Source organism: Bidens hawaiensis, unplaced genomic scaffold, assembly GCF_021521415.1.
Source record: "Bidens hawaiensis isolate Kalapana, Puna unplaced genomic scaffold, B.hawaiensis_p1.1 tig00029360_1, whole genome shotgun sequence".
Lineage (NCBI taxonomy): Eukaryota > Viridiplantae > Streptophyta > Magnoliopsida > Asterales > Asteraceae > Bidens > Bidens hawaiensis.
Genome location: NW_027494862.1, coordinates 152,890 through 175,233, shown reverse-complemented (window position 1 = coordinate 175,233; position 22,344 = coordinate 152,890). Strand labels below are relative to the sequence as shown.

The 22,344-nt window shown below is 37.0% G+C and overlaps 1 protein-coding gene and 1 long non-coding RNA gene across 2 annotated transcripts; one reads left to right on the top strand and one right to left on the bottom strand.

The window, feature by feature from the left end:
- Positions 1-5,140: 5,140 nt before the first annotated feature.
- LOC143578840 (uncharacterized) lies at positions 5,141-18,210 on the bottom strand. The gene is made up of 3 exons (XR_013143346.1): positions 18,050-18,210; positions 17,737-17,975; positions 5,141-5,551 (listed from the first exon to the last, which is right to left on the bottom strand). It is a non-coding gene; the product is annotated as an uncharacterized LOC143578840 (long non-coding RNA).
- Positions 18,211-20,906: 2,696 nt separating this feature from the next.
- LOC143578836 (putative mediator of RNA polymerase II transcription subunit 26c) lies at positions 20,907-21,806 on the top strand. The gene is made up of 2 exons (XM_077062303.1): positions 20,907-21,317; positions 21,405-21,806. Exons 1-2 carry the CDS (start codon positions 20,907-20,909, stop codon positions 21,804-21,806), a joined length of 813 nt encoding a protein of 270 aa, XP_076918418.1.
- The last annotated feature ends 538 nt before the right edge of the window (positions 21,807-22,344 follow it).

Below are 22,344 nucleotides of genomic sequence, written 5' to 3'. Positions count from 1 at the left end.
AAATACAAAAATATATTTCGTTTGATAAATCATTGAAAAACACAAAAATATTGTCTATTTTTATGATTCGGATATTCTTTTGTAAATACATTCTTCATTCTTTAATTTTTTACAAAATTCCAAAAAGATTTTATTTAAGTTATGTTTCGTAAAACTGAAACGTTTTTAAGGTATTTGGTTGCCGGGATAAAAGGATTCTCGATAACCTAATTTATTTATTTATTTTATTTAATTATTTAATTCTTTTAATTATTTAATTTAAAAATTAAATAAAAGATTTTTTAATTAGAATCTAATTCGTTATTTATGGATAACGAACTAGATGATTCTTTAGCGAACTAGCTTCTGGTTCGCTCACCTAATTCGCTTCCGCAATCTGTAACGAATCATCCCTTCGTTATGCATAATTAACGAATCATGACACGAATGATGTCTGGATTCGCTACCTTTAATTTAACGAATCAAGTAGCGATTCGCCAACATAAGGTAACGAATTGAGTTAGCGAATGGGCTAATTCGTTAACTTTAATTTAAACGAATCATCTGATTCGTACAAGTTGTACCTCGGGTTGTGTGCAAGGTTATATAAGACAAGAAAACGAACAGTCCTCCACTGTTCACCTTCTTCCTTCACCTTTAAGAAACTCTGTTCAAATTTTCTCTGAAATTTCGACCTTCTCGTTTTGACATTTCAAGGATATATTTGAGTTTCTTAGGTATAGACGATTATTGCGATCTAATTTTCGTAAAAAATGGATAAGATTTGATAGTAAAATTATGAACTGTTAAGGGTTTAAGGGTTTCCGAGTTTATTAACCTCATTTATGTTAATAACTTGATGATTTAGTTGTCATTGTGATCGGAATGTGATTTCGATACCTTTGGTGGACTTCAATCATCATTTGATTGTTGTTTGCTGGGTTAATTATGATTACTTGTTATCGGTAGTTACAGTGGGTTCGTCTAACCTTGATATTTCAAGATGTTGAGTCTCAATCTCATCAATCTTAGTGTATTAGAGTGATTACGAGTACAATGAGCACATTTTTATGATGAATCGACGATAGTTATGGCCTAATCGTCCCCGGGTTCATATTGTTGACTATCTATGTTCATCCTAATTTTGACCTTGACTTTATGCGAGTCAAAGAGAAAGTCTTAATTATCTTGACCATTCGTTAATCTTAGCGAATTGGGATTATTTCGTGTCCAATTCGTTAAAGATCTTACACGAACTAGCTAAGCGAATAAGATGTTACACGAATCAGATTTGGATTCGCTTAATATATAACGAACTAGAGTTTAGTTCGTCAAAATTAAATAATAATTCGCTATGTTCAGTTCGTTAAAGTATTTACTTGATAGCGAATCGTCTGATTCGTTATCTTATTGTAACGAATCAGTGTGATTCCCAACGAATGACATTTATTAAATAAATTAATTTCAATATTCATTTAATTTAATTAAAGGATTTAAATCGTCTAATACGCGTAAATAGATTAATTACACATATCTTTTAATTATATATTTTGATATCTCTTCTCATATTCTATTTTATTTATACAGTAAAACATGGCTGATCAAGAACAACAAAATCAACCACCACCAGAACAATCTCCACAAGGACAACCACCACAACAAGATCAACAAGCTGAAGTGATCTTATTGCCGTTTGATAAAAAGCACAACATTTGTGCTTATGTTGATCAAGATGTGACTGATTTGGAAACGTTTGGAGCTATGTTGACTTTCTTACGACGTTCAAAGATACACTATGCAATCACTGCTAAACCTAAAGTGTATCTTAGTATAATCAGGCAATTTTGGAACACGGCGGAATATGTTGAGACAGATAAATTGGTTCGAGCTACAATCAATCAGATTCCAATTACGATTGATGTTGAGGTCATTCGTCGGGTACTTCAATTTGACGATAATGATGATAACCCGAGTGAATTTGACAAGACATTGGTTAGAGGTTTATTCACACGCTTAAACTATGGTGGTGATATTCGTAAATCTATGCTGAACAAGAACGGGTTGTGTCCACCATACAAGTATCTGTTGCATGTTCTACTTCATTGTATGAGTGGACGTCGCGGTGGGTTTGATGAGTGTCGCCTAAGTTTGCAGTCGGCGTTTGTTGCCCTAATCCTGAACAAGCCCTTCAACTACTCAGAACTCATCTTTGATCATCTGAAAGAACAGGTTCAGCAAACTCTACAGTCAAAGAAGTTCTTGATGTACCCTCGCTTTTTTATAGCTAATCATTCAGGATTTGATTCCGAATTTGGTGATTGATCGAACGTTGGTGAACGATGTTCTTGACATGGAACATATGAAATCTGAAACAGTGCATCGTATGTTAATTTATAGAAAGGAAAAGCCACAGGACAAACGGATGATTGGTCATATAATCAATCCAAATTATGTATGTCCTCCTAATGAGCACTGGATCCATGATGATTCGGATTCCGAGCGTGAAGGGGGAGAAGGTGGGAACGGTGATGGTGGAGATGATGATGGGAATGATGGTGATGGTGAAGTTGGTGAACGAGCTCTTAAAGAACAACAAGATGCAGTTGATGCGGCTCTAGCTGCCACCATTAAAGCTCAACTAGAAAGAAAACGAAAAGGGAAAGCGGGGTGGCAACTGGTGAGTCATCAAAGAAGCCTCGTGTGTCTGCTGGGGCTGGAGTAATCATTGGAACCCCACCACCACGTCATACAACGCCTCAAAGCTCGGCGTGCCGCTAACTACTAGCACTCCGATGCTTACTTTGACGACAACGTTGGTGTCACACGAGAGGCTCGGTCTTATTCCTCAAATGGCGTTAACCGAGATACCGAGACCTCCTGCTGCATTGTCTACAGTATCTCCTACTACATCAATGAGACCTCCTCCTCCGCCAACAACTACTCTTCCTCCACCTCCGCCTAGTGATGTCTCATTCATGAGAATCACTCGGCCTCAAGGACCTGTTCACCCGTCCGTATACAACTTGCCACCAGGTCGTCAAATTGAAATGCTGCTAAATCTGCTACATCTATATGAAAATCAAATGGCAGCTGATCATCAAACTCAAGAACGACTCATGGAGAATCAATGAAGAATGATGAGTTATATTTCTTACTGTCAGAAGGAGACGAAATTGTTGCGTACGATTGTTGAGTCTCAGGGGGTGAAATTAAAGGAACAAGAAGAGTTGATTTTACAATTAACTTGTAAAGAAGATGCCCTCAAGAAACTCAAGAATGACGATGATGATCCTGATGCAGGAGGTGAGCCTAAACAATCGCATGGTTCATCCTCTGGTGCTAGTGTTAGTGGCGGTGATGATTCGAGCAAGCAGATAATTATTTATCAAGATCCAATAGCTGCCAAGCCAATTGAAATGATTGCAGCTAACACAGTGATATTTGTTGATGGATCAGGGGTGGTTCGTAGTGTGGTAAATAGAGATGAGATAGAGGTTGGTGAGTTTGTGGTTAGATCCTTGACACGGGAGCAGATTTCGATTCTGCTTGGGCTGAATGATGATCAGTTGACTGTTTTAGAGACTGAGCCCGATGTCGAAGTGATAACTGAGGAGGATTTGGAAGTTGATCCGTTGTTTAGAATACGGATTGTGTTTATGAGGATGAGAACATTGAGATGGAGGATGTGACTGCTGATGAGTACCCGGACTTGTATCAACACACGAACGTTGATCAAGGTGCTCCGGTATTTCAAGAAGAGGTGTTTAAAGAGACTGAGGATGAATTGGAAAAGGTTGTGCAGTGAACAGTTCCCTCACTCAAAGAAGTGACTGATGAGGACGTAGAAAGATGGTTCAAACGTCATAAAGTGGGTAAAATTATCAGTGCTTATCGTTATGTAGATCAAGAAAGAAAAGATACTGCTGCTGCTTGGGTTAAGGCTAATCAGGTGACTACCTTCAAGACCGTTCTAAGGTACATGGTGATATTGTCTCCTGGCTCTATGATTCTGACCTTAAAGTATGTATAGTCAAGTGGGAAAAGGGTGTCCAGTATTACGAGAGGATAATGGATGTTTTAACTCTACCGCGTTGGGATATTCGTACCCTCGCGAGACGTCCATTTATCAATCGTGGGGGTTACCGAACAGCTGAGTGGTTTCACCAACACTTACTGTTCGAGGTCAATCATGGCTTCAAATTCTTCAAGCCCCAGGTCCCAAGACGTAAGCGCATTGACGAGATTGATCCAAGGACCGGCTGGAAGAAACTTGTCTTGAAAGTGAAGCCGCCAAAGACGATGAAAAAGGTTCCTATGAAGACAATGCCTCAAGATATTTATCTGTCTTTCAACCGTTGGTACTATGACAATCATACTGGCGAGGCCGTTATTTTTCGTGGTCGAGGACTGCAGACCAAGCTCATCAAGATAATCGACCCGATGTGGTTGGTTAATTTATCAGAGACAGACAATGATGTGCTACACAGGAAGCAGATTTTGATCGAGCGCCAAGAAGATTACGACCTGGCTATGCAATTCCAACGAGTCGTTCGTGTGTGTCATGAACATGGAATTCATAGTTGCAGAGATTGGCAGTCCAAGCGCTTCAAATAAGTTAAAGACAAAGAGCTCAAGACGAGGGGGTGTCTGTTAGTGCACGGTTTTGCGTCTAGAGTCTTTGTATTTATCGTTAACGTTATTGTTTATTAATTAATGTAATAATTAATGTTTATTATTATCTAGTTCGCTATGTTAAAGGCTAGTTCGCTAGGGGATGTTAGCAAACTAGCCACTTAATGTATTCCCTTCTGATTCGTTAGGGGATGTTAACGAATCAGGGGATGTTTCGCTATGATAATGTATGTAACGAAGGAGAGGCTGGTTCGCTAGGGGATGTTAGCGAACCAGATCACCTTCTATATATAGTGAACTACTGTTCACTTTTAATGTAAGTTTTGAAAAGAGTTTTTGAGTGTTAACCAATTGCTCTCTCACAAGCTTCACCTTAACATTATTCGTCTAATATATTGATAATATATACACATACATAACACTGAATCAAGGTTAATTATGAGCTAGATCCTTAATAGTACTAATCGGATATTCACAGATCTGAGATCTGTTATTGTTATTGATTGGTAATCCGGGCTTCAACACAATCTAAAAACAGACAATACATATTACAATCCAAAAGACAATTTAAAAGACAACCGAAAATATTGTTCCATGGAATAAACATTACATCCCAAAAGATTAATTCTACACTACAGCAGGGCATGATCTTATGTTGTGACCTTTTTGGCCGCATCCCTGACATGCATTGGATCCTGGTGGCCTGACCTTCCTAACTGTTTTTGCTTTCTTAGAAGGACCTTGCTCTTCAACTTGGACAGATTTTCCCTTTGCCTTCTTACCTTTCTTACCTGTAGTAGCATCTTCCTTTTCCACATCTGACTTTTTCCTAGATTTTTTTGGCCTTCCAATAGGCTTATGATACTTTGGTGTTGTGATCAGTGTTGGAACATGTGACTTGGGCCACATAGACATTCCGTTAATAGGATAAACTTTGTAACTGTATTGAGAGAACGTCATAGAGTCCAAGATCTAGCCGCTAATACGATACATCAACACAAAATCGATACTTTAAATATATACTTTATTGATAGATATGGAAGAATACATTAGAGAGAATAATAACTTATGGAGAGGATAATTTAGATCTATGTAAAAGTTCTCTTCTAAATTATGAGCATGAGCTACCTATTTATAGCCCATTTTACAATATACATTAAATATACACACTAGACAACTTATAATTTATTCAATTGCTATGGACACCGAATCTGTGCACTAACAGATTCCCCTTTTTCCGTAGCTATCGAATACTTTATCCTTGAATACTTTAACTGCAAATCACTAGTCACAAACCGTGCACTAATAGACACCCCCTTGACTGATGATTTTCGGGCTTGTGCAAACAGACAATCTTTAAATCTTTTCAGCAAACCAACAACCTGTAGCTTCTCATATCAGATCACCCCCTCAAAGTGAGCAACTCTTGGAGATCATCCCGATCATCCATTGTCGTATGATATGGTTCAATCTTTCAACAATCAGCAACAAGTCATCGGCTATCCATCAGCACCGGTAAAGAAAAACATATCTTTACGTTTAACCTCGTCACACATCTTCATGAATACCCCGATCATTCAACATCTTTCACTTCGGTTTTCCATTCTTTTGATAACGTGTATCCCAAATAACTCTTTGAAGCTCTTCCACATCCCATTCGCAAAGATGGACTAATGTTTGGGCATATGATAAAGAGTTCCAACCTCCATTAATAAACCCAAAATGATCAATTTCTTCAATCCAATGACAAGACTCATATATTCTTCAACAAGATCAACCCGTTCGAGAATCGTCACCTTCAACAGAAGTAATCCGCCGTTTACTCGTAGCCAACATAGTAAGGATCAAAGTCCCTCAGAAAGAAGTAAACGGACAGACACTCGTATCCCACATAGTCAGGTTTCAATCTCAACCAAATCAATCACCAATCGAAAAACAACTTCAGTCTTGAACTCAGTCAAACTTAGCTTAGCAATCATGAATTACCACCCGATTTGCAGTAAATTTTCAAGGAACCTTGCAAACGTAGGAAGATGCATGCCAAATAATCTCAAATGAAAGTTTCATCTCCCCCTTTTCTTGACAAATTCAGCAAGGTCTTGAATAATCCAAAACTCACAAACAATCTCCTCCTTAAATTACACGAGATCTCCCCCTTGGCCAGCCGAAACGCGTAAACAGTCGGCCGGAAAATATATTACCAAAATTTACACGAAGAGTCTCCAATACATTAGGAACATCTAAGAAAAATTTAGATTAAGAAAAATTTTCCCGATTTTCCCGCCAAAAATTCACCGAAAATTTTCGAAAAATAAATATTATCGCCAAAATTTTCACGAATGAAAGTTAACTTACGAGGAGTATCCAGGAAAAAATTCTTTCAAGAAAAATTTTCCCGCCAAATAACTTTTTTTTTAACAAATCACCTCTCTAATTCATTCTAAATATTCACTCCATTCGTTAATCAATCAATTCGTTATAACTTACCAGCTCTAATTCGTTATAGCAGTTACACGAATGGCTTCCCATTTGCTAAGATATCCACACTTCGTCATACATAACGAATTAGTCTTAATTCTTTACCCATACCTTAATGAATTCACTTCACGAATCACCTTAATTCGTTACATTTACCTTAACGAATTAACTTAACGAATTGTCTTAATTCGTCAACTTTAACTTAACGAATCTCCTTAACAAATTACCTTAATTCGTTATACTTTTAACTTAACGAATTACATTGATTCGTTATATTTTCCATTCGTTAAGTTTCCTTAACGAATTGCTACAATAACTTAACGAATTAAGTTGTTGGATCTGAACTGTTCGCTAGAAAAACGATTTTCACCGGAAAAATCAGTTACAAGGCCGGAAAAACTCAGATCTGGCCGGATTCTGGAAACTTGAACTTCATCCATGGTGAAGTCATCAAAACACCACAATTAACCACGAAAATCACACCGAACACTCGGATTTTCATACTAAACACGAATCTATCATCCAAATAACTTAACAATTACTTATTCATCACCAAATAAATCAACCCATAACATGCTCTTCAATGGTGAAATCTTCAATTCACCATAATTAACCACCAAAATCCACAGAAACTTGCGGATTTCAATTATAAACACGAATCCATCATCCAATTAACTTAACAATCACTAAATCATCATAAACCGAATCAAAAAGTAACATACTCTTCCATGGTGAATCACTCAATACACCATAACTTAACACCAAATTACACAGGAAGCATCATCTTCCATTCATAAACACGAATTCACACTCAGATCCATCTATAACACACTAATTTACTCCAGATCTGACTAAATCAGTACAAAACCCGAAGAACACGAAAAACTCAGATTCATACCTTAATCGATGCAACAAGAGCAGCCCCTGCTCTGATACAAATTGATTGGTCTGGTTAATCCAACACACATATCTGATCTATGTATAATTAACCTAACACGGATCTAGCTCATGATTGCCATAGATTGTTAGTAATACGTTATATATATATATTAATTGTATGTATGTGTATAATAAGATTAGTACTGAAGCTTGAGAGAGTAATCGGGCAGCGATTCGATAATATAATCTCGAAACTTAAATTAACTGTGGACTAAGGCCACTATAAATAGAAGATTGATCTAGTTCGTTACACACTCCGTAACGAACTAGCATCCACTTCGTTACATACATAAACTTCAAATAAACTTAACGAACCACCCCCTGATTCGTTAAACATCCTTAACGAATTAGGAGGAATATTAACTTAGATCTAGTTCGTTAAACATCCTTAACGAACTAGCCTATTACGTTAGCGAACTACAATGAAAACTTAATACTTTATTACATAAATAAACGACAAACACATTAACAATAGATACAAAGACTCGAGATGCAAAACCGTGTACTAACAGACACCCCCTCGTCTTGAGCTCTTTGTCTTTACTTTACTTGAAACGCTTGGACTGTCAATCTCTGCAACTATGAATCCCGTTCTCATAACATACACGCACAACGCGTTGGAATTGCATAGCCAGATCATAGTCTTCATTGCGCTCGAACAATATATTATTCTTGTGTAGCACGTCGTTGTCGGTCTCAGTTAAGTTAACAAGCCACATCGGATCAATGATCTTGATCAACTTGGTCTTCAAACCTTTACCCAGCACAATGACGGCCTCGCCAGTTCTGTTATCGTAATACCAGCGGTTGAAAGACATATGCATATGTTGATTCAACGTCTTCACTGGTACCCGCTTCAAGGTATTAGGTGGTTTAACCTTGTGGATGAACTTTCTCCAACCCGTCCTTGGTTCAATTTCGTTTATACATTTTCGGGTTGGAACCTGGGGCTTGAGAAACTTGAAACCATAATTGACCTTGAATAACAATTGTTGATGAAATCAATCTGCTATTCGGTCACCCCCACGGTTGATATATGGACGACATGCGAGGGTTCGAACATCCCATCGCGGTAAAGTGAGAACATCCATTATTTTCTCATAATATTGCACCCCCTTTTCCCATTTCACAATGCATACTTTAAGATTAGAAACAAATAGCCAAGAAATGATATCACCTTGAACCTTTGACACGTTCTTTAATGAAGTCACTTGGATGGCTTTGGCCGAGCAACAGCTTCAACCTTCTCCTCTTGATCTACATAGCTGTAAGCCTCGATAATCTTATGAGCTTTCTTGCTCCTATACCCAAACCATCTTTCAATATCAGCATCGGTCGGGTTTTCAGTCAGATTGAATCTCGTATCAACCACACTTTTACCCTTTGATAACTTATCCAAGTTATCCTCAGCTGCTTTACACATTTGCTCATTAAATACTGGAGCACCTTGATCAACATTTGTGTGTTGAAACAAATCAGGATACTCCTCAGTTGTGACGTCTTCAACCTCGACCTCGTCATCTTCATAAATAAAATCTGTATTCATCTGAATAGTCAGATCGTTAAGAATCTCCTCCTCATTCTCTACTTCCACATCCGGCTCTGCCTCTAACACGATCAACTGTTCATCATTCAAACCAAGCAGTAGTGAAATCTGCTCTCGTGTTAGAGACCGTTGCACAAACTGCCCAACTTCAATCTCATTCCGGTTCAGCACACTCCTGATCACCCCCGATCCATCCACAAAGATAACTATATCAGCTTCAATCATCTCAATCAGTTTCGCAGCAGTTGTATCATGATAAACAATAATCTGCTTGTCCGACTCACCAACTCCACTAGTTCCTACACCAGAGGAAGAACCGTGAGATGGTTTCAGCTCATTACCTCCAGCACCTGAAGCATCAGGGTCCTCCTCATCATCATTCTTCAACTTTTTTAACACATCGTCTTTACACGTGAGTTGTAGAATGATATCTTCTTGTTCTTTCAATTTCACCCCCTGAGACGTGACAATCTCACGGAGAGCTTTCGTTTCCTTTTGAAAAAAGGAGACGTAACTCATTAGTTTCTTCTGATTTTCCATGAGTCGTTCCTGATTCATGCGGTCAGCCGACATTTGATTTTCATATAAATGAAGAAGATTCAAAAGCATGTCTGTTTGACGATGTGGTGGCATATTATAAAGAGATGGATGAACTGGCTGGATTGGTCCCTGAGGCTGTGTAATTCTCATAAATGAAACATCACTAGGTTGAGGCGGCCTCATGGACGGTGTTGGAGGAGTAGTTAAGGAAATAACAGAAGGTATTGGTATCTCAGCTAAAGCCATTTGAGGAATCATACCCAGTCTGTCATGAGGAATCAACGTCGTCATCAATGTAAGCTCTGGAGTGCTAGTAGTAAGTGGCACCGCCGGGCGTTGAGGAGTGGACGAACTTGGAGGTTGAACTCCAAACGAAACGCCAGCCCCAGCTGACACACGTCTCTTGGCTGAACCCTCAGTTGCCAACTCTTTACCCCTTCTCTTTCGTTGAGCTGCAATTGTAGCAGCTAACGCATCTTCAACCGCGGCTTGTTGTTCTAAGATAGCTACATCACCATCACCACCAATTCCACCATTATCACCATCATCATTTTCATCGTTCCCACCTTCTCCTCCCTCACGCTCGGAGTCCGAATCATCATGTATCCAGCGATCCTCGAGAGGACATACATAATCAGGATTCACTATATGACCAATCAAACGTTTAGTCCTAGGTCTTTCCTTTCGATAGATCTTCATTCGACGTACCATGTCAGCCGTCATGGTCTAAGTCCAACACATCCCCTATCAATGTTTGATCGATGACCAAGTTTGGGATCAAGTCTTGAATAATTAGCTGAAGAAAGCGTGGATACATCAAGAACTTTTTATTCTGAATCGTTTGCAGACACTGTTCTTTAAGATGATAAAAGATCATCTCTGAGAAGTTGAACGGCTTGTTAAGAACTAGTGCAACAAAAGCCGACTGCAACATGACACGGCATTCATCGAAACCACCCTTACGACCTCCCAAGCAATGAATCAAGATGTGTAACAGATACTTGATGTCGGGCATAAGCCATTCTTATTGTACATAGAATCTCCGACATCACCACCGTACAACACACGACGAAATAAACCCTTGATTAACGTCTTGTTAAACTCACAAGGATTGTCAATGTTATCAACAAACTGAAGTACTCGCCGGATCACATTAATATCAACGGTGATAGGCACTTGGTTGATTGTAGCCGTGATGTGGTTCTCAACTTCAATGCATCTTGCCGTATTCCAGAACTGACGAATGATGCTTAAATAAACGATAGGTCTTGCAGTTACAGCAAAATGTATCACCGAACGTCTTAGAAAAGCGAGTAAATCTCCAAATAAAGCTTCATCTGCAAAGTTTGTACCTAAAAAGGCACATAATTATGCTTCTTATCGTACGGCAATAGCGGTATAACTTCTTGTTGTTGTTGTTGTTGTTGCTCTTGTTGCTCAGCAACTGGTGGGTCTTGGTTCATTTGATCAGCCATACTACTGTATAAATAAGGACGAGAATAAGTAACCATAAAATAACTATTGTATAATATAAAATAATGAAAATGTCATTCGTTAAATACTCAGTCTGATTCGTTACACAGATTTTTGATGAATCAGCTAAATTGCTATCAAGTAAATTATTAACGAATTAGAATTAGCGAATTACTATGAACAGGTAACGAACTATTCCTCTAGTTTGTTATAATTTACATTTGGTTCGTTATAATTTAATGAATGCACATCTGATTCGTTAATAAAATGGATTTTCTATTCAAATTCGTTATAATTATGTAACAAGTTGGACACGAAGTAATTCCAATTCGCTAAGTATAACGAATGGCCAAAAAGGCTTAATCTTTGACTCAATTCTAGTCAAAGTCAAAATTAACCAAGAACACCAGAAATCAAAATTGCAAATCTGATGTCAATTATCCCATAATCGGCGATGGATATTCGAACAAGTGACCATAAAGATCTCGGAAACCCTCAGCGACCCAAATGGTATCGATTTGAACATCCAAAACATGAAATAAGGTGCGTAAGTTAGGGTTTAAACCATAACATAAAATCCCGATAAAGGCCACTCATAAACTACCCATCAATCAGTAATCAAAAGATAATCAAAGGGTACCATTGAACTCGGAAACCCCTTCCGATGATCATGGTAACCGATTCAAGGTCCATTGCAGCATATACATCAAGGTTCAAAGAAACCTTAAACAATGGTAACAATATTAACTTAATTACCCTATTCAAACTATATGATTTTTGACGAAAAGTACAAAGAAATGATCGTCTATACCTTATAAACACAATGGTATAATCAAAACATAGAAAAATCGAAAATCAAAGATTCTGAAAATTATGAACAGGGTAACTTTGTAATATTGAAGAATAAAAGTGTGTAATAGGACGGTTCGTATGCACGCCGTCCTATATACACTGACACTGCACGATTCCGAAGGTAACGAATTAGATGATTCGTTTGAAATTTGAATTAACGAATCAGCCAATTCGTTTGATTCATTTAACATGTGTCATGACGAATAAGATTTTGATTATTGTCTAATTCGTTAAATTATGCATAAAGAATTAAAGTCATTCGTTACAGAGTGCGGAAGCGAATTAGGATAACGAATTAAAATGTAATTCGTTAGAATAACCTAATTCGTTATTCATAATTAACGAATTATGCTTTATTTAATTTTAAAAGAATAAATAAATGATAGATTAATTAAATATTAAAAAAAGAAATAAAGAATTTAAATAATTAAAGAAAACTCCATTTTAACTTAATACGAATTACCAAGGACCTTTATCTCGATAATCGAATACCTTAAAATTGTTTCACGTTTTGAAACCGAGAACTTAAAAAGAATTAAATAATATATATAAAAAAATGTAAAAGCAAAATCTTTTTGAATTTTGATATTTTGATTAAAATATTTACACAAGAAGTATCCGAAACTAAAAATGTAATAGAAAATGTTTTTGTGATTTTGTATGTTTTATCAAAAGCAGTACATATTTTTGGATTTTTGTTGAGTTCGAGCAGAGAATCATATTGACCAAATTGCCCTTCTATCACAGTTTTATATTTCAGCGATATTATGACTGGCGTTAAGTCGGTCATAGATATTGTCGTCCACTTAAATCTTATAACAAGTCTTCAAGCATTTTAGTGATATAATTAATAGTTCAATTAGCACACAGAATGTCAGAAACTATCATCCTCTAATCTCGGTTCAAGCTTAATTTGATTTTTGTCAAATCACCCCAACTTGACTTAAACCATTATAGTGTTGATCAAAATTTTGAGAGTTTTATAACTTTTGAGCAATGCATCAAGTTTCCCTTACTTTGAGTGAGTATGCACGAGTCCATCTGTCGCCTTACATACATTGTATCCCCTAGGGTCCGTTTCTTATTGGTATTGAGACGCGCGCAAGGGAGGAACAATTGTATGACTAACAGCGGATTTTGATCAAGTCGGTAGTTTAAATTGTACGAAGTACAGCAGTGATCAAGTTTAATGACTTTGGGTTTGCTCTAGAAGCGAGTGAAATATTCATGTTTATGAATACCAAGATGATTAAGCCGCATAAAGACTCACAGTGTCGAGAACCCTAATGCTTGTTATTTGCTTTATTATAATTTTGGGTGATCAACAGCTATGAGGCTTGAGTATGACCGATTATTACATTTCTGCCATCCTCACCGAGACTTTTACTAGAGACTAACACCTCTTTCAATTTAGCTTTTCTTTATGTTTATATCACATACTATACTCTAACAATTTGTTTAAGACCTATCAATGCACCAATGCAATTAAGCACTCACTCCTTTAAGCTTATTTCTTACTGGAATTGGGGTCAAATAATCAATGTACTATCATTTTCTCTTTTTGCTTCAAAAAACTCAAAATTTTGAGGAGCATAAAACAGAATGAATTTAATCGCCCTAGTTATTTTGAGTATCTAGATTAATGGCTATCCTATCAATATACAAGTAGATAATAGGACCAAAACATGTAAACATGCTCCACAAACTTAAATAACCGACATAATTTTCAGCGAGAAAATAAAATAGAAAGTCTAACGAACGCCCCAAATACTTTCCATTGTCAGGTGAATGGCTATCCTGAATATTTACAAGAAATTATCAGGACCAAACATATACAAGTATATGTCCTACAATTAGAAGTAAATGACATAATTTTCAGCGAATGTAAACAAAAATCTTTTTGGTTTTTCTCTTTACATACTTAAAAACACACTCTTTTAGTCTTTTTCGGATATTTCTGTACAAACAAAAACACAATCTTTTTGAGTTTTTCAAATTTTTTTATAAATAAGATAAAACTTCACCATCTTTTTGGATTTTTCCTATACAAACAAAAAAACAATCTTTTTGTATTTTCTATTTTCAGCCCCTAAAAGCCAAAACCGAAATAAAATTCTAAAGAAAAATAAACTAAAATAAAAATAGTTATCTAGTTTCAGGACATCAGCAAGGGTCTTTAAGCCATTTAAGTGAAGCAAAAATTGAAAACCCGTTTTGTCAAATACCTTGGTAAATAAGTCAGCTTTTTGAAAATCGGTGTGTACTTTCTCAAGATCAATTAATTTCTTTTCAAAGCAATCCCGTATGAAATGATATTTAATTTCGATATGTTTCGTATCAGAGTGTTGTACAGGGTTCTTGGTGATGCTAATGGCAGCAGAATTATCAATTACAATGGGAGTAGTAAGAAACTTCAAACCGTAGTCGCGAAGATGTTGTTGTATCCACAAAACCTAGGAACAGGAACTCGAGGCTACAACATACTCAGCTTCGGCGGCTTAAGTGGAGACCGTTGTTGTAACATCCTAAATATTCTAATAATAAATAAAGAAAGTTGCGTTAAATTGTCGTGTGTTAAATAATATTAACTAGCATCTAATAAGGAAAAGATCATGGACTTGGATTAATTAAGATGGATTAAGGGTAATGGGCCTTAGGTCCATGGGCTTTAAGGGATATAAATACCCCTTAAATCACCCTAAAACCCTAATCCTCATTCCACCTTCCATATTTGCCTACACACTCAAACACACACATACAACCTTATATGTATACGGCCGAGAGAGGAAAGGGAAGAGCGAGATCGAGCGTACGTTACAATTGGTAGATTCTTCAATACACGAGATAAATACAAGATCTAAAGCTCATAGCTAAGCCAACAAACCCGAAAAAGGTATGTCTCGATCCTAAAGTTTACATTTTTATAAACGTTTAGCCTTAAAACTTAGAACTAGAATAGATCGGGTATATAAAGTTATAAACTTGATGTTAAAACAAACCTAATGAACCCGTAAATATAAACGGTTCGTTTAAGATAAACCTTAGAACCGATATTGAACGTTATGAGCCTAAAGACTCAAACTTTATGTCTTCCGGACCAATTTTTACCCAAACGAGACCATGGGAATGATCCCGGGTTCGGTTAGCATCATATCCAGGAATTTTTTCGGTAAAACGATGATGATTTTGGGGATTAAGGACGAACAGCGGCGGCTGCTGAACAACTTCGCCTACAAGCGAACTTCGCTGCAAGCAAGTTCGCTTGCAAGCAAGTTCGCCTAACTGATCAACTTCGCTGATTGACTAAGTTCGCTGCAGCAAGTTCGCCATAGACAAGTTCGCTATAAGCAAGTTCGCCGTAGATAACTTCGCCAATCCATAAGTTTGCTGATGTTAAGTTCGCTACTAGCTAAGTTCGCTGATGTTAACGAATTAGAAAATAAATTAAAATCCTAATGAAAAATGTGTTAAGACAGTTATTGGAAATAATTTTTTCCCAAGCTGACCTGGCAGCTCGACCCCAGCCAGGGGCTCTGCCCCTTGGACCCTGCTAGGGGCTGCCGCCCCTAGAACCCCGCTGCCAGGGGCGCTGCCCCGGGACCCCCGTTCGTTGGGGGTAATAGCTAAGACTAGAAAGATGATATGAGTAGTGATAGTTAATTGATACGTGTAATTATTATACAGTCAGCCGTGCACAACAGAAGAAAGGGATTACAATTAACGGTGAACGTAACCGCATTCAGGTGAGTTTCTAGCCCCATTCCTTATTATGTTTTCGCGGCTGTGTGCATACTCGATGTGATTAGTTAATACACCTACCTTAAATGGTAAGTGTATGCCTATTTATGATATATGTGTATACTATAGAATAATGCTTGACGGTACATGAACGATCTTCGGATATTGCATGTACTTCCAGGAGATAGTTAGATGATGAGGATGTTTATATATATGTCGTATGTATGAAGCATGTATGTTATAGAATATGAGTATAAAAGAAAGTATGTAAATTATATAAATGAGAGGGAAGGCATGATATGAAGGAATTGACGGTAAAGGGTGGCAGACCCTAATAATATCTGTGAAGGAGGGTGGCAGACCCTAATAATATCTGTGATGTTATAGGGCGAGAGGCTCTTTAAGGGTAGCAGACCCTAAAAATATCTGTGAGGTTATAGGGCGAAAGGCTCTTTAAAATGTATAATTATGTTTATAAAGAAATATAAAGTATGAAAGTAAGTACGAAGGTATATACTTATGTAAGTACGAAAGAAAGTAAAAGAGGTTAAGTATGTAGTATAAGAAAGTATTGTATGTTACTTGTATTAACTAGAACTCACTCAGCGTAGCTGACTTTTACTTTGCACGCAGGTGAGTAGAATGAGTCAGTTAGCTTGAGGAGGACATGTGGTAGGGTTGGACGAAGCTGGCATCTGAAGATTTTGTTATGATGTTTTATTACTCTATTTTGCGTTATGTTTTAAAAAGACAAATCATGGATGATTGTAACGAATGGTTGACTATTTTATAATTCCGCGAAAGGTTTTAATTAACTCTGATTTTAGAACTGCGTTTATGAGTAAATCCAACGTCCAAATGTGAGGCACCGGTAACGGGGCCTTACAGTTGTCTGCTTCTTACACTGCCAGGAAACAAGCCGGCTTCCTAAAAATTGACATCCCGCTGTAGTAGACTTGAAATTAATCTTGTATCCTCCATAATCTGAGTCAAAATAAGCGGTAAGATCAAAAGTATCGTCCTTGGGGTACCATAACCCGGTTTCTGGATTGCCCCTCAGATATTGAAGAATTCGCTTGACCGCTGCCAGGTGAGTCACTCGGGGACTAGCTTGGTACCTAGCACATAAACAAACAGCAAACATTATGTCGGGTCGAGAAGCAGTAAGATACATCAAAGAACCAATCATAGCTTGATAGAGGGTAGGATCGACAGTATCCTCCAATTCATCCGGTGATAAATTGTGACACACGGGGAGAGGAGTAGAAGGGGTTTTTCCAATTGAGAGAACGTCATAGAGTTCAAGATCTAGCCACTAATACGATACATCAACACGAAATCGATACTTTAAATATATACTTTATTGATAGATATGGAAGAATACATTAGAGAGAATAATAACTTATGGAGAGGATAATTTAGATCTATGTACAAGTTCTCTCCTAAATTATGAGCATGAGCTACCTATTTATAGCCCATTTTACAATATACATTAAATATACACACTAGACAACTTATAATTTATTCGATTGTTATGGACACCGAATCCGTGCACTAACATGTATACAACCTTCCACCTCTCCATTGTGTATATTGGATTGACAAATGATTCTGGTTTGCCAACATTTGGGTCATGAGCAGCCTTCACCCAAATACTTACCACAGCATGTCTGCATGGTATCCAGTGACTTCCCATCTCCTACATGCACAAGTATTTGTTCTCATGTTCACCACACATTGATCACCATTTGGTCCAGTCACTTGGTAATGTTCCTCGCCATTCCAATGCACAGTGTACCTATCATTTGAATGTGTTAAAACAATGTATATTCCAGTTTTGTTTAAAAGACACATGAAAGGATTAGAACTAACCTATTAGCCTCCTTCTTTGCTGACTCCATAATATTAGTAGCATATGGTGTTAGCAAGCCTAGTGACTTATCAATTACCTTCAAAACATTCACTATTTTCCTCATAAGATACTCCCTTATGTATTCCAACAATGTAATTATTGGTTTGTCCCTTCCATCAACGAGCTTTGAATGGAAGACTTCACACATGTTATTGATCAAGACATTTGAGAGTGCTCTTCCTATTATACCAAAATAACTAATAGTATTATACACTTTAAATGAACACTCGAACTAACAACTAAGAAAGGAAAATGACAATGATACCCGTAAAGTGTGATATTGACCAATGCTCGGGTGGGATTTTAGACACCCAAAGATGTGCCCTTTTGTTTAACCTTTTTAATATATGCATTTCCCTTTCATAATGAGCAGCAATTGTACATGCAGCCAGTTTCTAGATGGCATCCTTGTAAATCTTGTCTTTGAATATTTGTTTCACATTTTCAATAATGTGTCTAACACAATATCTATGCTCTGCACAAGGAAAAACCCTTTCCACTGCTTGGATAAGCCCCTGTGCATTCAAGGAACAATTACATCATTGATATGACATGATAAGATAAATATCAAAATATTGAATGAAAAGGAATGTATACTAGCCTTTTGCCTATCACTCATAAAGGTAAACTTAGATCTGCTGTCCATGTCCAAGCCATCACCAAGGCATTGCAAAAACCATTGCCAAGAGAGCATTGTTTCAGCTTCTACAACCACATATGCTAAGGGGTAATAGCCATTGTTTGGATCTAGACCAACTGCTGTGAGCAATTGACCAGTCCATTCAGTTTTGAGGAAAGCCCCATCCAGTCCCAAAAGATATCTCCCAATAGCTTTAAAACCTTTTTTCGAAGGCCCCAAGCATACATAGATTCTCTTAAAATTTCTTGTCTCAGATGTGGGGTCGGTGAACGCTTCTACTTCAAGGTGAACTGTTGTACCTGGATTAGTATTCTTAAAATCTTCAATGTAATCCCTCAGCAGCCCATATTGAGATCTAAAATTTCCATTGATATGTTCCTTGGCCATAATCTTTGCCCTATATGCTTTCATGTCAGAAACACCAACCTCATACTTCTTCTAAAAATTTTCTTTGATAGCTTTAATTGGCATCTTGGGGTTACCTTGTAGTTCCTCAACTAAGTGATGAGATAGGAAGGTACCTGTGCAAGCATAAATTTGCCTTGTTTGAAGGCATTTATGGTCACTCACCAACTTGGTTATTTTCCAAGATCTTGTTTTGTCTTGGTAAGAAAGCAACAAAACCAAAGGGCATTTATTCACAAATGGGTCTTTCCTTTTTCCTATACCCCCCAACATGTTTCTCTATTGACCTTTTATCTTTTTCACAACTGCTAGTTTCAACCCCAGATTTTTTTTCATGTGGGACCCATCTTGCATATCACCTTCACACACTGCCCGAACCCTTAAAAGATCATCTTTTCGAATCCTAATTTGTCTTCTTGTTTCCACAGCATGTGATCTAATCATTTTCTTCACCTCTTCTTTTGTACCAAACACTTGACCCTTATAGAAAAGGGAATCTATGTCTCTCTCATTCACTTCTTCTCCATAAAATTTATCATTATCCAACATTGCTTCTTCCATTTCCATTTCCAAACCATCTAAACTACCAATGGTGTCTTGGTGATCAACATCAATATCGGTATGCAACCTAAAATCCCTCATACCTACTTCCAGATCATTTGTCATGTCACCATCTTCAAACCTGAAATTATCACTATCTTCCTCATCAGTACCATCACCCCCCCCCCCAATCAACTGTACAATCTTCATTGCTATCATCTCCATTATTATCATATTCAGTGTTATCATCTCCACTTCCATCATCTCCCCCACAATTACCTTCATTTGTAGGTTGATGATTGTTATCATCTCCACAAAAATAACATTAATCAGTCAGTAACTACCATAATTTAAGCTAAATAGGACTAGAACATTAATATCGTAAACCCTAGAAAGTTGACTTACCATAGAATCCTTCAACTTCTGCTTGATCGAGGGTTTCACGAATGTAGAATCGAGGTTCCATGATTCTTTCAATCGTTCATCTGAATGTTCTTGGTTAGGACTTTAGGGTTTAGACTATGTTACTGATTAGGAATTTGGGATAAGAAAGAGGGTTAAAGATATTTGGGATTGGTGTTATATAGTTGTTTAAGAGAGAGCAGGGAGAAGAGAGATGTTAAAAGACAAAAACACCCTCACATGTTAGCATCAACTTAACGGGAATGGATGGCAGTTAACTTAAAGGACAAAAAACAAATAAGCATAGCATATAAAGGACACCGCCTGAAAGTAAACTTTTTAAAGGACATGATTCGTAAATCTGTTATGTTTAAAGGACAAAATTTGTATTTCTGTCTTTTGTTTTTTATAATAGGGATAAAAATATTATCTTGCGTAAAACTACCTCACTTAATATATTTATTAAAGGTAATTTATTGAAGAAAATTGCAACATAATGTATTGGTATCTTTTGTCGAGTATAATAATTCTTATTGAGTGAACCGACTAATAATTAACGAGTAACTAAACAAGATTATGATATCATTTAAATTAAAATAACTTAACTTAGGAAATGATTATACCGTTTAATTTGTATGTGAATATCTTATCTCGACTCCGAGATTATAGCAACTTGTAAGTTGTAAGCTTACTCTTGAGTTTCCATAATTATATATAGTATATATGCATCTCCTCACACCGTCACAACGTAAAACAACAAATTACAAATAGCTACTGCTACTTTTTCATTCTCCTCCATTTAAAATTCTTGAAATCATATCGATCGACAAATGGGTTCGGAGTTTATTAAGGTTAAAGCCGTTCTTGATCGCATTCAAGAAACACAAGAAGAGACAAGAACGATCGCCGAGGTTTCAAGAATCAAAGCCGACATTCTTGATAGTGCGTATAATGTATCTGAAGGCGTCATCTTGCGTGACTTGTTGTTGAAGCTAAAGCAAATGGCGGTGTCTATGAAGGTTCTTGAAGCATCGAAGATCGGAGTGACTGTTAGCGGACTTCGTCATCATTCATCCAAAGATGTTAGGCATGCCGCAAGAAGCCTCGTCCGTGCATGGAGACTTATTGTTGACGACTGGATGGATGCTAATGATAATAATAACAATATCATGCCTGTTTGTCCACAAGAAGTACCGGTGGTGCCAACAAAGATCAGTCAACCGATCATCGAGAAAGCAACCGTGCTAACGAGCAAATAAGATGGAGGAAAACCACCGGTGGCGGTGCCAAGAAAGACTAATAATACTGCTACTGATCAAACACCAAAGCGTGTTGTTGATTTAATAAGGAGGCAGCTTAACAGGAGACGATTAGGGACGGCTGTGGTGGAGAAAGAAGTCAAGATTAACAAACCATCAACAGTTGTGGAAAAAGATCATAAGAGTACTACTGTTGAAACCAGGAAGATGCAAAATCCGACAAAATCTGCTGTTGGTCAGTTGAAGACTAATTTGGAGAAGGAACTAAGTGTTGAAGATCGGAAACTTGAAGCCGCAAAAAGAAAGATGCACGAATGTTATGAGGAATTAGAAAACCGCAAGAGACAACGAAGAGTGCAGGTGATCGAGGTGCATGACATGATGAGGTTGTGCTTGGCTCCCAAGTACGGAGGCGGCAACAGGAGGTTTGGCAATAAGAACATGAGTCGTTGTGTTGGCTTAGTAAGATGATCATGATCATATAATGTATATGATGTAATTGTCTACCGTTTAGACCATTATTAATTGGTAGCAACTTTTGTTTGTGATTCTTTCAAGTTTAATATTTCTATGAATTGAAATCAAATGGGTGTTAACAATTAATGTGGTGTGACTTATAATCTGATTATGGGAATGAACACTTAATTAGTTTTGAAAGCATTAATCACTTATTACTATAGAATTTTTATGTTTATTTTAGAGCATTATGTGAACTAGTTATAATTATTGGGTCGACGGATATGATGCATAAATATGATATTAATGTTACATTAATTCAGATGGGTTTAAAACTTGATCGATTAGTTAACTAATACCTGTCTTGTTTATTGATAATAAATAAACTTGAGTTGTTTAAAAGAAAAAAAGTAACAATTTTTTAATCTGGGAATTGGCTTCATAAACTTTTGGGTGCAATGTATTTTCAGAATTACTAATTAATAAATGATTATGAGAATGTAAGAAACATAAACAAAAAGAAATGGATTTAAATACCATTGGACTTGCATCA